The sequence below is a fragment of the Salvelinus sp. IW2-2015 genome, linkage group LG23 (genome assembly GCF_002910315.2).
Source record: "Salvelinus sp. IW2-2015 linkage group LG23, ASM291031v2, whole genome shotgun sequence".
In the NCBI taxonomy this organism is placed as follows: domain Eukaryota; kingdom Metazoa; phylum Chordata; class Actinopteri; order Salmoniformes; family Salmonidae; genus Salvelinus; species Salvelinus sp. IW2-2015.
In genome coordinates this window covers 31479862-31495083 of record NC_036863.1, presented here as the reverse complement: position 1 = coordinate 31495083, position 15222 = coordinate 31479862, and the positions used below count along the sequence as shown (strand labels likewise).

At 37.8% G+C, this 15222-nt stretch overlaps 1 protein-coding gene across 1 annotated transcript in view; it reads right to left on the bottom strand.

Annotated features, from left to right (window-relative positions):
* Window positions 1–8380: 8380 nt before the first annotated feature.
* LOC111950383 (androgen receptor) overlaps window positions 8381–15222 on the bottom strand; it is a 57878-nt gene continuing 51036 nt past the window's right edge. The window contains exons 7-9 of the mRNA XM_023967925.2: window positions 14252–14382; window positions 13852–14003; window positions 8381–12588 (exon numbers count right to left, since the gene is read on the bottom strand). Coding sequence (XP_023823693.1) covers window positions 12430–12588; window positions 13852–14003; window positions 14252–14382 — 442 coding nt within the window. The 3' untranslated portion in view covers window positions 8381–12429. The remainder of the gene's footprint in view (window positions 12589–13851; window positions 14004–14251; window positions 14383–15222) is intronic.

Below are 15222 nucleotides of genomic sequence, written 5' to 3'. Positions count from 1 at the left end.
TAATAACTGGCAATAATGTAATAGCTGCTAAAAATGTAATAACTTGTGCATGTATAATGTTATAAATGCTGCTATTGTCATAAATAATGTGCTAAATATGCTGAACGCATAATGTAATAACGTTTTAACATTGATGTAATAATGTAATAATGTTGATTATTACATGGTAAAGTAGATTTAAAAAATCTATAGTGTAATAACGTAAACAAATAATGTAATAACAACCTAAAATCACACTCTTTCTTTAATGGAATGCAGTATCTCACACTTGAGGAACACTTTGTATTTGCATTAATTGCCAAAGCAGACTTGTTTGACATTGCAAACATCCAGTGTCGTCAAGAAAAAAAGACACACCTCGCAGTGATATTCCAAATTCTCACTCCTCCTTATCCCAGGATTGACCAGGCTACTGTCTCCATACAGTAGAAAAATAGTTATGAGGCAGCGCGTAGCCCCACCCACACCGCCTTAAGTGTCCCCACCAACACTACCAACACCACCCCTATGACCGTCAGAGAGGAGTATCCCCAGATGGCTAACCTTTTTGTTCATTTTTGTTTTTCCAAATCCCCATGGATAACCTTTTAGTTAATTGTTATAATTGTGGAGAAAAGTTTGGTTAAGTGTTTTATAAGATTAATATGTTGGTTAATTAAAGATTTTGGTTAATTAAAGATTTGAGCACAAGTTAAAATAGTGGCACATTTGTTGAATAAAACTGTGATTGTTAAGTGTTGAACAATGTTTGATTAAATAAAATATTTTTCATAAAAACAATTGTTGAAKGTGTCTTGGATTGTTTCAACATTGTTTTAACAGTAAACAGCATCTTAGTAGTTTTTGAATTTGATTATATTGGGGGGGGGGGTGTATTGGGGAGTCAATTTGGCAATTGAAAGTCTTGATATTACTGTGAAAGTAAGCTTCAGAGCTAGGATTAAGGAATGTGGTTTGGTGTATAGTCAGCTATTACTGAAGCATTACACTTGATATGCATGAAAATAAATAGTCCATTTAGTTTTTACATGTTTAATTGTTGTTATTACAATATTGGTTAAAGTTATGACACAATTTATGTTTGTTTTTTACCCACTTCATAATGTAATGATCAACGCATAAAAATAATTATTACATTATGCACAAAAACGTTATTACGTTCAGCATATTTATTACATTATTGGCAATGTATTACATTTAGCACCTTTTATTTCATTATAAATGCAAAAGTTATTACATTATGTGCAGCTATTGCATTATTGGCGGTTATATATTATTAGCTACTACTACATGTTTTTGGGGTTAAGAGATATCTATTATTTTGAATGCTGGAGAGTAAACAAAAGTATTTAATATATTGTATAGTTAAATAAAAACAAAGGCTATTAAAAAAATATATACAATATATATATATATACAGTATATATATACACACTACCGTTCAAAAGTTTGCGGTCACTTAGAAATGCCCTTGTTTTTGAAAGAAAAGCAAAAAATGTTGTCCATTAAAATAACATAAATTGATCAGAAATACAGTGTAGACATGTTAATGTTGTAAATGACTATTGTAGCTGGAAACGGCTGATTTTTTATGGAATATCTACATAGGCGTACAGAGGCCCATTATTAGCAACCCCACTCCTATGTTTCCAATGGCACGTTGTGTTTTATTTTTATTTTTATTTCACCTTAATTTAACCAGGTAGGCTAGTTGAGAACAAGTTCTTATTTGCAACTGCGACCTGGCCAAGATAAAGCAAAGCAGTTCAACACATACAACAACACGGAGTTACACATGGAATAAACAAACATACAATCAATAATACAGTAGGCAAATCTATATACAGCATGTGCAAATGAGGTAGGATAAGAGAGGTATGGCAATAAATAGGCCATGGTGGCTAAGTAATTACAATATAGAAACTAAACACTGGAATGGTAGGGTGTGCAGAAGATGAATGTTCAAGTAGAGATACTGGGGTGCTAAGGAGCAAGATGAATAAATAAATCAAATCAAATTTGGGGATGAGGTAGATTGGACGGGCTGTTTACAGATGAGCTATGTACAGGTGCAGTGATCTGTGAGCTGCTCTGACAGCTGGTGCTTAAAGCTAGTGAGGGAGGTCTCCAGCTATAGAGATTTTTGCAGTTCGTTCCAGTCATTGGCAGCAGAGAACTGGAAGGAGAGGCGGCCAAAGGAAGAATTGGCTTTGGGGGTGACCAGTGAGATATACGCTGGAACGCGTGCTACGGGTGGGTGCTGCTATGGTGACCAGTGAGCTGAGAAAAGGCGGGGCTTTACCTAGCAGAGACTTGTAGATGACCTGGAGGCAGTGGGTTTGGTGACGAGTATGAAGCGAGGGCCAGCCAACGAGAGCATACAGGTCGCAGTGGTGGGTAGTATATGGGGCTTTGGTGACAAAATGAATGGCACTGTGATAGACTGCATCCAATTTGTTGAGTAGAGAGTTGGAGGCTATTTTGTAAATGACATCACCGAAGTCGAGGATCGGTAGGATGGTCAGTTTTACGAGGGTATATTTGGCAGCATGAGTGAAGGATGCTTTGTTGTGAAATAGGAAACCGATTCTAGATTTAATTTTGGATTGGAGATGTTTAATGTGAGTCTGGAAGGAGAGTTTACAGTCTAACCAGACACCTAGGTATTTCTAGTGGTCCACATATTCTAAGTCAGAACCGTCCAGAGTAGTGATGCTGGACGGGCGGGCTGGTGCGGGCAGCGAATGGTTGAAGAGCATGCATTTAGTTTTACTTGCATTTAAGAGCAGTTGGAGGCCACGGAAGGAGAGTTGTATTGCATTGAATCTCTTCTGGAGGTTAGTTAATACAGTGTCCAAAGAAGGGCCAGAGGTATACAGAATGGTGTCGTCTGCGTAGAGGTGGATTAAAGAATCACCAGCAGCGAGAGCGACATCATTGATGTATACAGAGAAGAGAGTCGGCCCGAGGATTGAKCCCTTCGGTACCCCCATAGAGACTACCAGAGGTCCGGACAACAGTCCCTCCGATTTGACATTCTGAACTCTATCGGAGAAGTAGTTGGTGAACCAAGCGAGGCAATCATTTGAGAAACCAAGGCTGTTGAGTCTTCCAATAAGAATGTTGTGATTGACAGAGTCGAAAGCTTTAGCCAGGTCGATGAATACGGCTGCACAGTAATGTCTCTTATCGATGGCGGTTATGATATCGTTTAGGACCTTGGGCGTGGCTGAGGTGCACCCATGACCCAGCTCTGAAACCAGATTGCATAGTGGAGAAGGTATGGTGAGATTCGAAATGGTCGGTAATCTGATTGTCTATCCCGGCTGATTTGTAGTGGTCCAGATTTTGCAGCTCCTTCAGAACATCAGCTATCTGGATTTAGGTGAAGGAGAAGTGGGGGAGGTTTGGGCGAGTTGCTGAGGGGAGCGCAGGGCTGTTGACCGGGGTAGGGGTAGCCAGGTGGAATGCATGGCCAGCCGTAGAAAAATGCTTATTGAAATTCTCAATTATTGTGGATTTATCGGTAGTGACAGTGTTTCCTAGCCTCAGTGCAGTGGGCAGTTGGGAGGAGGTAGTCTTATTCTCCATGGACTTTACGGTGTCCCAGAACTTTTTTGAGTTTGTARTACAGGATGCAAATTTCTGTTTGAAAAAGCTAGCCTTAGCTTTCCTAACTTCCCTGAAAAGTTGCATATCACGGGGGCTATTCGATACTAATGCAGAACGCCACAGGATATTTTTCTGCTGGTCAAGCAAGGGCAGACAGGTCTGGAGTGAACCAAGGGGCTATATCTATTCCTGGTTCTACATTTTTTGAATGGAGCATGCTTGTTTAAGATGGCGAGGGAGGCACTTTTAAAGAATAACCAGGCATCCTCTACTGACGGGATGAGGTCAATGTCATTCCAGAATACCCCGGCCAGGTCGATTAGAAAGGCCTGTTCACTGAAGTGTTTTAGGGAGCGTTTGACAGTGATGAGGGGTGGTCATTTGACCGCAGACCCATTACGGATGCAGGCAATGAGGCAGTGATCGCTGAGATCTTGGCTGAAAACAGCAGAGGTGTATTTGGAGGGCGAGTTAGTTAGGATGATATCTATGAGGGTGCCCGTGTTTACGGATTTGGGGTTGTACCTGGTAGGTTCATTGATAATTTGTGTGAGATTGAGTTAGCTAGTCCAAGTTTATAATTTTAAAAGGCTAATTGATCATTAGAAAACCCTTTTGCAATTATGTTAGCACAGCTGAAAACTGTTGTTCTGAATTAAGAAGAAATAACATTGGCCTTCTTTAGACTTGTTGAGTATCTGGAGCATCAACATTTGTGGGGTTAATTACAGGCTCATAAAAAAACATGAGCTAGCGCACACCCAGAATAATAGTTTGTGTGGAGGTGCTGACTAACGGCGAATAAACTATAAACTATCAAAATAAAGAAAGTCACACACTCCATGTATAATCTTACAGCGATTTCATGGGTATTTACCAACGTTTCGGAATCACTGTGCCTTCCTCAGAGTGACTACAGGCTCAAAATAGCCAGAAACAAAGAACTTTCTTCTGAAACTCGTCAGTCTATTCTTGTTCTGAGAAATGAAGGCTATTTATTCCATGCGAGAAATTGCCAAGAAACTGAAGATCTGGTACAACGCTGTGTACTACTCCCTTCACAGAACAGCGCAAATTTGCTCTAATCAGAATAGAAAGATGAGTGGGAGGCCCCGGTGCACAACTGAGCAAGAGGACAAGTACATTAGAGTGTCTAGTTTGAGAAACAGACACCTCACAGGTTCTCAACTGGCAGCTTCATTAAATAGTACCCGCAAAACACCAGTCTCAACGTCAACAGTGAAGAGGCGACTCCGGGATGCTGGCCTTCTAGGTAGAGTTCCTCTGTCCAGTGTCTGTGTTCTTTTGCCCATCTTAATCTTTTCTTTTTATTGGCCAGTCTGAGATATGGCTTTTTTTTTTGCAACTACCTAGAAGGCCAGCATCCCGGAGTCGCCTCTTCACTGTTGACGTTGAGACTGGTGTTTTGTGGGTACTATTTAATGAAGCAAAAGTGGGAAAAATATTGTATGTAGTTTGAAAGAACAAAACTTTTGAATAAAGCTGTAACCTAACAAAATGTGAAAAAAGTCAAGGGGTCTGAACACGTTCCCGAATGCACTGTATATACAGTACCAGTCAAAGTTTAGACACACCTACTCATTCCAGGATTTCTTTCACCATTGTAGAATAATAGTGAAGACATCAACACAATGAAATAACACATATGGAATCATGTAGTAACCAAAAAAGTGTTAAACAAATCAAAATATATTATATTTTTGAGATTTTTCAAAGTAGCCACCTTTAGCCTTGATGACAGCTTTACACACTCTTGGCATTCTCTCAACCAGCTTCATGTAGTGGACACCTGGAATGCATTTCAATTAACAGGTGTGCCTTGTTAAAAGTTTTTTTGTGAAATTTCTTTCCTTCTTAATGCGTTTGAGCCAATCAGTTGTATTTTGACAAGGTGGGGGTGGTATACAGAAGATAGCCCTATTTGGTAAAATACCAAGTCCATATTATGGCAAGAACAGCTCAAATAAGCAAAGAGAAACAACAGTCAATCATTACTTTAAGACATGCAGGTCAGTCTATCCGGGACATTTCAAGAACTTTGAAAGTTTTTTCAAGTGCAGTCGCAAAAACCATCAAGCGCTATGARGAAACTGGCTCTCATGACGACATCCACAGGAAGGAAGACCCAGAGTTACCTCTGCTGCAGAGGATAAGTTCATTAGACTGCACCTCAGATTGCAGCCCAAATAAATGCTTCACAGAGTTCAAGTAACAGACATATCTCAACATCAACTGTTCAGAGGATACTGCATGYATCAGGCCTTCATGGTCAAATTGCTGCAAAGAAACCACTACTAAAGGACACCAATAAGAAGAAGAGACTTGAAACACAAGGAATGGACATTAGACCGGTGGACATTAGACATTAAACCGGACTGTTGGAAAAGCATTCTGCATGTGTGATTCCCACATGAAGCATGGAGGAGAAGGTGTGATGGTGTGGGGGTGTTTTGCTGGTGACACTCAGTGATATATTTAGAATTCAAGGCACACTTAACCAGCATGGCTACCACAGCATTTGGAGCAATACACCATCCAATCTGGTTTGCGCTTAGTGAGACTATCATTTGTTTTTCAACAGGACAATGACCCCAAAAACACCTCCAGGCTGTGTAAGGGACCAAGGAGAGTGCTGCATCAGATGACCTGGCCTCTGCCATCACCCAACCTCAACCCAATTGAGATGGTTTGAGATGAGTTGGACTGCAGAGTGAAGGAAAAGCAGCCAACAAGTGCTATGCGGGAACTCCTTCAAAACTGTTGGTAAATAATTATTCATGAAGCTGGTTGAGAGAATGCCAAGAGTGTACAAAGCTGTCATCAAGGCAAAGGGTGGCAACTTTGAAGAATATAAAATATATTTTGATTTGTAAAAAAAAAAATTGGGTTACTACTTGATTCCATGTGTGTTATTTCATAGTTTTGATGTCTTTGCTATTATTCTACAACATAGAAAATAGTAAAAGTAAATAAAAACCCTATAACGAGTAGGTGTGTCCAAACTTTTGACTGGTACTGTATATATATTTACAAATATAATATTTGTACACAAGTTTGATGTCATTGGTGTTACTGCCTTGAAAATCAATCACTTATTACAAAGATATACACTGACCTTGAGCATTCCCTCCAGTGCTAAACTGTTATCTAGTGTGGGGCATACACTGAATATACCCCCTCCACCCCACCACAGGGATGCTGGCCCATGTTGACTCCAATGCTTCCCACAGTTGTTTCAAGTTGGCTGGATGTCCTTTTCTGTGGTTGGCCTTTCTTGATACACACAAAAAACTGTTGAGCATGAAAAACAAACCGGTGTGCCTGGCACGTACTACCATACCCTGTTAAAAGGCACTTTTTTGTCTTGCCCATTCACCTTCTGAATGGCACACATACAAAATCCATGTCTCAATTGTCTCAAGGCTTAAAAAACTTTTTCAACCTGTCTCCTCCCCTTCATCTACACTGATTGAAGTGTATTTAACAAGTGACATCAATAAGGGATCAAAGCTTTCACCAGGATTCACCTGGTCAGTCTGTCATGGAAAGAGCAGTTGTTCTTAGTGTTTTGCATACTCAGTGTATATTAAAGAAAGTTATTAGCTAACCACTTTTTTAGTATTTCATACCATTTAAAGTCATAACATATATAAAAAATATATATAATAATAACAGCTGTGATGGAAACAACAGGTTTCGGTACAATTGTATAAATGCAGACAGATAATTTGTTCATTCTATACGGTGAGATCGGTAAAATGAATTATGTGAGAAATGGCGGCGGAAACGCCTTTATGAGCAAATATTGATATAATAACTTGGGAAATCAACTTGGAGTCACGCAATGGTATGTCGTGTGGTCCTCTCACTACAACTCGGGAAACCATGCAGTTTATTAGACTACAGATTAAATACATTATGATGAACTTCACAAGGTGGGGAAAGTGCACGGTGATGAGCTTGATGCTCATTTCCATTTCCAATGCTTTTTATCTGCAACAAGTCCATTTGGTGGGAAAATGTGCCTATTTTCTTAATGAGTATTTTAGAATTTTCACATGAAAATCTGTTACCAATTGGATGGAAACCTAGCTATTGGTGTTACTCAATTTAAGAAAGTCCTCAATTACCAAAAATGTGTAATTGATATTACCATCATTGATGTTACTACTCCTACTGGTGGCACAATGTTATCATAATGGTTAAACATTGAAATCATTAAGCTGCCATATTAGTTGATTTAGTATGGGAAGATGTACCCAAATGCATTTAAATAAAAAATGCAAGAATGACCAAAATGTCTTTCTGAGAAATGTTTAGGCTAATTACTGCACATGAAGTGTTTATTGGTGAGGTTGGGTAAAAAAAAAAAAAAAAAATGCTGGTCAATAGCTAATTTCTCATGACAGAACATAAACATAAATGTTGACATCTGTTGGCGATATTTGCTTAATCTGAGATAGGGGAACAAAAATCTTCTGGTGAAGAGCAGCATCACTAATTATTTTGATGAATCAAGTTAGTGCTTGAAGTGGAGGCGGGATTTTAACCAGAATTTTCATAGTGGTTCTGTAGTGGGGATGGTCTGAATCAGCTATTTCCATTAGCTCATATTTTTACTTCATCTCCCAAAATAAACTGAGTAGATCGCTAGCTGGTGCACACAAGATGGCTTCAGAGATTTTAGAAAAATATTAGGAAAGTTAACATAAAATAACTTCAGTATGTAAATAAAGTTCACACACACTACATTTTTGATCGTTTTTAATAATATGCAAAGGAACACAAACAAACAAAACCCGATTTACACTAAGACTTATCTGACACAATTCATATCAATAGCTGAAAATGAACAATCAATTTACAGATTATGGGTGGAGGGGGGGGGGGGCATTTTTAAATAATGACACATTCACTAGTAGTCACTTCACATGATAAATTGTAGAAATACTACAAACTTTCAAATATTAGGTAACACCATTTTGATGGTCAGAATTGCCTCAAATATCTTTAAAAAGTTATGCAAGTTTGCAGTTTAAAAAAAAATCTCACAAAACACATAGAGTACATCGTCAATACTACAGAAGGTAGTTAAAAAGCATTAACAATTGATTTCCCAATAATTTTTTTAAATCAATTACATGTGCACAAAGTCATTGTACCATTTACACAAAACCAGGCTAATATGGTTTATAAATACATACAGCTGTGTCCATTTTGACATTTTAATATACTTGTGATGTAATTTACTTATATATAACATTTTACATACCAGCATTACCACTAATAACAACAGTATGAAAACATCAATTCTAGGAACTGGATTTTCTTTAAATAGATTTTGTCATTATGATTCAATGTTGGTCTACCATGGTACATTTAAAGTAAAGTTTATTATGGCAAATTGTTTATTGCTTGGCAGTGCAATCCTGTTCTCCAAGTCAATCTAAAAGGCATGTTGAAAATGTTTTATATGATAAACAAAGCAGTCATAGCATGACTACTGGGTGTATGAAGAGAAATAGCTTTATCTTTGTGATAATTTCCTTAAATCAGAAACGATTTTACCAACTAATTTACCTCGTCATTTACCTCAGAATTCAAGTTAAGTAATGTGGCCTCAGTATGGTAGACACAACTGCTGATAATTTTACTTTACAGACAATTGAATCATAACAATTGTACCATATATTAATCTAAAATAATATATGGTACAAAATCTCTATGCTTTTTAAGGCAAATCTATGGCTTTAATATGGAATTACTACTCATAGAAATATTATTTTCTGATTTAAGGTGTCTGATTTGGGATGTTCTTTTGAGGAAAACCCTGTAACGAGTATATTTTATTATCAAGATGATTAACAAAGGAATACGACAATACCAATGTAAAGTATGTGCCCATGACTTTTACAAATTGTCATCTGATGTATTAAAACATTTTCTTATCAATATTCAAATTAATTGTTTTATTGCTTTTATGTAGGCATAGCCAATGTCTCTATGACGAGAAAAGATCAGATGTTTTCAGATGGGCAATTGTAACCTAGGGCCGAATTCAATTAAATCTGCCATAGCAATATTTATGCAGTATCCTTGTTTACACAACTGCTGTCATGCACARGTGTCTGAAAACTGAAAGCACTACCTGCTGTTTCTACCAAAACCATTTTGCCATTTTGTTTATAACGGAAAAGGTATGTTTAGATTTGTGCTACTGCTTGAATATTGCAATGTGGTTTCATTGAATTGAGATCCATATTATTGCAGTACATTTATAAGAATTATGGTGGTCAACAAGTAAAGTTCCTCACAACACAAGAACAACAACAACTTGAACTTACATTTGTACAAATGCATTTGATTATGGTCTCAATTGACTAATGGTAATATGCGTTAAAGGATTTAAGTCACAATGRATACAGTTGATTTGGATTTTTATGCACAAGCTATTGAAGAAATATATAACAGCACTATAATTGACTGGTTTTCTGCATGCCCAGAGTAGACTGGAGTTCTAACGCGTCCATTCTTGCATGCGTCACATGCATGTGTCTGAGAATGAGTGCAATTGTTGTGAAGGATGCATGTTATTGCCATTTATGGTGATAGAACAACAACAAAAACTACTGCTGTCAAATTATCTTTTGATTCATCCCTGGACATTTTGATGGTGTCAGGCAAAGAAAGGTGCAAGCAATCACTGCTTAAAATCTGAGAAGCATGTGTATTGTAACACTAATTGATTACAGTAAGTGCTACCTGTTGTAGGTTTGATGTGGTCTATTTAGGGACAAATATTAACAGTCACTTTTTTTCTATAAAGCACTTTCAACTTGGCCTAGGTTTCAGTCTGGAGTCATATATTCTAATTAAGCAGCTATGGTGTTGTTATAAATGGGTAAACACCTGCAAGTAATTGCATAGTGCTTGTGGCTGTCAAACGTAAAGTGTATTCTGACAACCCATTCTTTCCACAGCCTATAGTATTTAGAGCGTCAAGATGCTTCCCAGCAAACTCCATTTAACATTGCTGGTTCAGCCAATGTTGAACCACCATTTGTTCAATCAGATGTCGAGGCCATGAACATGTGATCTTTCTGGAGTTTTGCTGTTTTCCAGATATTTGCATGAAGATTTCAGCATTTTAAAGGCATTTAAATTAATTTCTAAATATGATAATGCATTTCACCTAGTCTAAAATATGAAACGGTTTGATTTGATGTAGCAATTTAAGATACAGTTGGCATATAAAAGCAAAGTCAGGGACTATCCCGTGCTATCATTGAATCCCATAGTTTAGCACCTGTTGACATTTTTGTTGAGGTATCTGAACAAAAAGACCACACTCACTTAGTTTAAACATAGTTTGCATGTTATGGATCTTATAACAGAGCTTTTCTTGATTGTTTTTGTTGTTTTTCACTACTTTTTGAAACAAGCAAAAGTATAGATTATTGTATAAAAATACTTGTTTTGGTATAATAATGGTGTAATGTCAGAATGTTTTGCTAGTGCAGAGAATAAAATGTCCCTGTTTGGCACTTAACTGCAAAACCAGAATGAATCATCAAGAAAAGACGATGTCTTAATAAGAAATCATGTGAAAAAAGCGGTAATATTTGACTTGACTCAATCTAAACTAATGAAATGTCAACATGCTTTTACAGGTAGAATGGCAGATTGGAGATTACTCTGAACACAATAACTATCATAGCTGCACTGAACTTGCAAAATGTACACCTGGCATGCATTGTTTTCAATAAAGATCGAAGCATTCTAACATCTACAAACACATGGAGCATGAACTAAATAATGCAAATATTCCGGCCATGTTAAACCTTATAAGAGCATTTTCAGCATTGAGAGATTATGGGTATGCTCCGTTTGACCAAATCATTTGGCCTCCTGATACTACACGAAGAGACAAAATGTGCAGCCAAGTTGTAGCAGGTTTCATACTATATCTTTATAGTATACTTTTAAAGATCCACTGCCACTAAATATATCTGAAAATGTATTATTTGCAATTGTCTCACTCTGTGTGTCTATAATTAGTAAGTCACATTTGGGTGAATTATTACAACATTTCCCATAATCAGATGAAATTATGACGTACCATTAGAATGTATTGTTTGTTCACTGACTAAATAACTAGCAAGAAAGTTGTAAGTACTGTACAATAAATGTAGTGATGTATGCGTTGTATATATATATGCAATTTAGCTAGTAAATACAGATAGACTATTGTGTATGTATGTGAGTATGCTGTAAACGACTAATTCCACATTCCTTTTGGTAGTTGTTTTTTAAATGAACATAGCACAATCTCATGAAAGTTCCAAAAGTAAAGATATGCATAGATATTTTTAACAATTTCTGCATTTGTTAGTTTTATTATTTAGTTTTATTAGTTTTATTTTCATTCAGTCAACGAATGGTATTCTTCTGTTTCTTACATTTGACATAACCCCACTGGTCTTGTGTGATATTTGTTCTTGAAATACAGGACAGATATGGCCGTCAACACGGTGACACCTTGCAACTCTTGATATAAATGCTAAAACCTTGCTGCCTATTTGAGAAAATGATCTCAATTATGTCTGATAAGCAGCTAAACTACCGTGATGATGTAATGATTTAAAAATGGTATGTTGAGCTATTCGATAAAAAAGAAAAGGAGCTGAGAGAGAGAAAACAATGGCAGGGAAACCAAGAGCCTTGGCTCTGTAGGGTTATAGAGTCAGCTTGGATCGGATCAGATTTTCTCGGGAGGATGGCAAATCCTGCTACTTGCTACTTGTGGAAAAGGATTGGTTTGGCCAAGCCTGCCAGGATCTTTGGCACATGCACTGAGATTATCTCGGCAATCATCTCTGGAAAGCTGACCTTGGTGGGCAGAGACTGGGCCTGGATAAACAGATCAAATGTAAACTGCTGGAGTTTCCTCACGATCTGGTTGTTGGAGAGATGGACAGAGACAATACAAAGTTACAATTCTGTCACTTCAAATTAACATTTGGAAACGGCGCCACTCCAAAATGTTTAAGACGTCACCTCATTTCACCTTTATATTTTTGTCCGGGCAGGCTAACGTGTTTCGGCAGTTGTGCCTTCATCAGAGCATCAAGAGATGTGCCAAAGCCATCGTTTTTATGCAAATGCATAAGTGTTAATTACAATTGCCTGTGTGAGGGTGGTACATAGTGGTATTCAAGCAATTGTTACTATATATACAAATACATATTCAAATACACAGATCAGCACAATAAACTCGACAAATAGCATTTAGGTATTCATGATGTAGGAAATTTGAGATATGTTGGCGCAATTAGTTACTAACTAATGCACAATAAAGCTTACAAAAATAGATGCATTGGGGTATGGAAAATAAACATCTGCATAGAAAGATTGTGATTGAACAAGTTTGGGAAACCCTGGTCTAAACAATGAGTTCTCATTCAGATTATTCTTGTAGACTATTTGGCCGCGCTGTCATTTGTATGCTCATGTATATTTTCCCACATTCAGTCGCAATATTTCTATCCAGACGTACATTTTTTATACCCCAAAGCATCTACTTTTGTAGTCTTTATTGTGCACTAGGAAGTAATTAATTGTAAGAAAATATCTCAAATTTCCTACATCATCATGAATACCTAAATGCTATTTGTTGAATTTATTGTGCTGATCTGTGTATTTGTGCTGTATATTTGTATATGTATTTCTATATATATATTGTAACAATTGTTTGTTGGCTAATGTTTTGAATACCACTATGCACTGCCCTCACACCGGTATGAGCAATTGTAATTATCACCTAGGCACTTGCGTAAAGAACGATGGCTTTGGCACATCTCTTGATGCTCTGATGAAGGCATAACTGCCGAAAACGTGAAATGAGYTGACGTCTCAAAAAAGAGGAATGCCATCGTTTCCCAATGTTCTTGAACTTGGTTCATTTGAAGTCATTGTCATATATGGCAGAGCACTCAGCGAATAAGGTGAGATAGCACACCTGTTACCCACTCCATTACAATTCTGACGCATTATCTGTTTTTGTTTAGTTAAACATGACAAAGTTAGACTTTTATCACTTAGATAAAATATGTCATTAAATCTTGGTACTGTAATTTAAGATTGTCATTAAGGCTCGATACATTCTATGATAACAGAATAAATAAAATACAGTTATTGAGGATGCACATTGTCTCTTACCGGTTGGAGGGAATCCAGGAGGCGGGTGAGCTGATAGAACCTCTGAGAGCAGTTGGACTTCCTTCCATAGTTAATGACGCGATCAAGTTCATTGATGTAGGTCAGCCGCAATTCATCAAAGTACTTCTGACTCTTAAGACCATCGACTGGAACTGCGAAGGAGACAAGCAACGTTATTGTTGTTTTGTCCACAATATTGCATTTCTGTTGCTCAACTATTGATAATACACTGTTTGCTTTTATAAATCAAAGCTATCTCTGATTGTACTGGATCATTTCGACAGTATTATGAAAATGGCTTAGACTAGGACATTGCTTGCAAATCAATTTAATGAAAAAAAGAAATACACAATGTGAGGCTCTCTACATTATTTTAATTGGGCTGGGCAGCAACACTCACTGATGCTGAAGAGGAGCAGGGCCTTCATGCAGAGGAACTCTTCCTGAGTGACTTGCAGCAGGACAAACTGCTGGGAGAGGTGTCTCATCCGTATGCAGTGCTCGAACATGCTGGAGATGTGCATCCGATGGCTGGGGACGAGAGAGAATCATATCAAATCAAATTGTATTTGTCACATGCGCKGACTACAACAGGTGTAAGTAGACCTTGCCGTGAAAGGCTTACTTACAAGCCCTTAACCAACAATGCAGTTCAAGAAATAGAGTTATGAAAATATTTACTAAATAAACTAAAGTTAAAAAAAAAAAAATCTAAAAGTAACACAAGAAAATGACATAACAATAACGAGGCTATATACAGAGGGTACCGGTATGTGCGGGTGTACAGGTTAGTCGAGGTCATTTGTAAAGTGACTTTGCAAAGATAATAAACGGGGGGGGGAGTCAATGTTAATAGTCCGGCTGGCCATTTGATTAATTGTTCAGCAGTCTTATGGCTTGGGGATAGAAGCTGTTAAGGAGCCTTTTGGTCCTAGACTTGGCGCTCTGGTACTGCTTACCATGCGTTAGCAGAGAGAACAGTCTATGACTTGGGTGACTGGAGTCTTTGACAATTTGTTGGGCTTTCCTCTGACACCGCCTAGTATATAGGTCCTGGATGTCAGGAAGCTTGGCCCAAGTGATGTACTGGACCATACGCACTACCCTCTGTAGCGCCTTACGGTCAGATACCGAGCAGTTGCCATACCAGGCATCGTTGCAACCGGTCAGGATGCTCTCGATGGTGCAGCTGTAGAACCTTTTGAGGATCTGGGGACCCATGCCAAATCTTTTCAGTCTCCTGAGGGGGGAAAGGTGTTGTTGTTCCCTGTTCACAACTGTCTTGGTGTGTTTGGACCATGATAGTTTGTTGGTGATGTGGACACTAAGGACTTGAAACTCTCGACCCGCTCCACTTCAGCCCCTTTGATG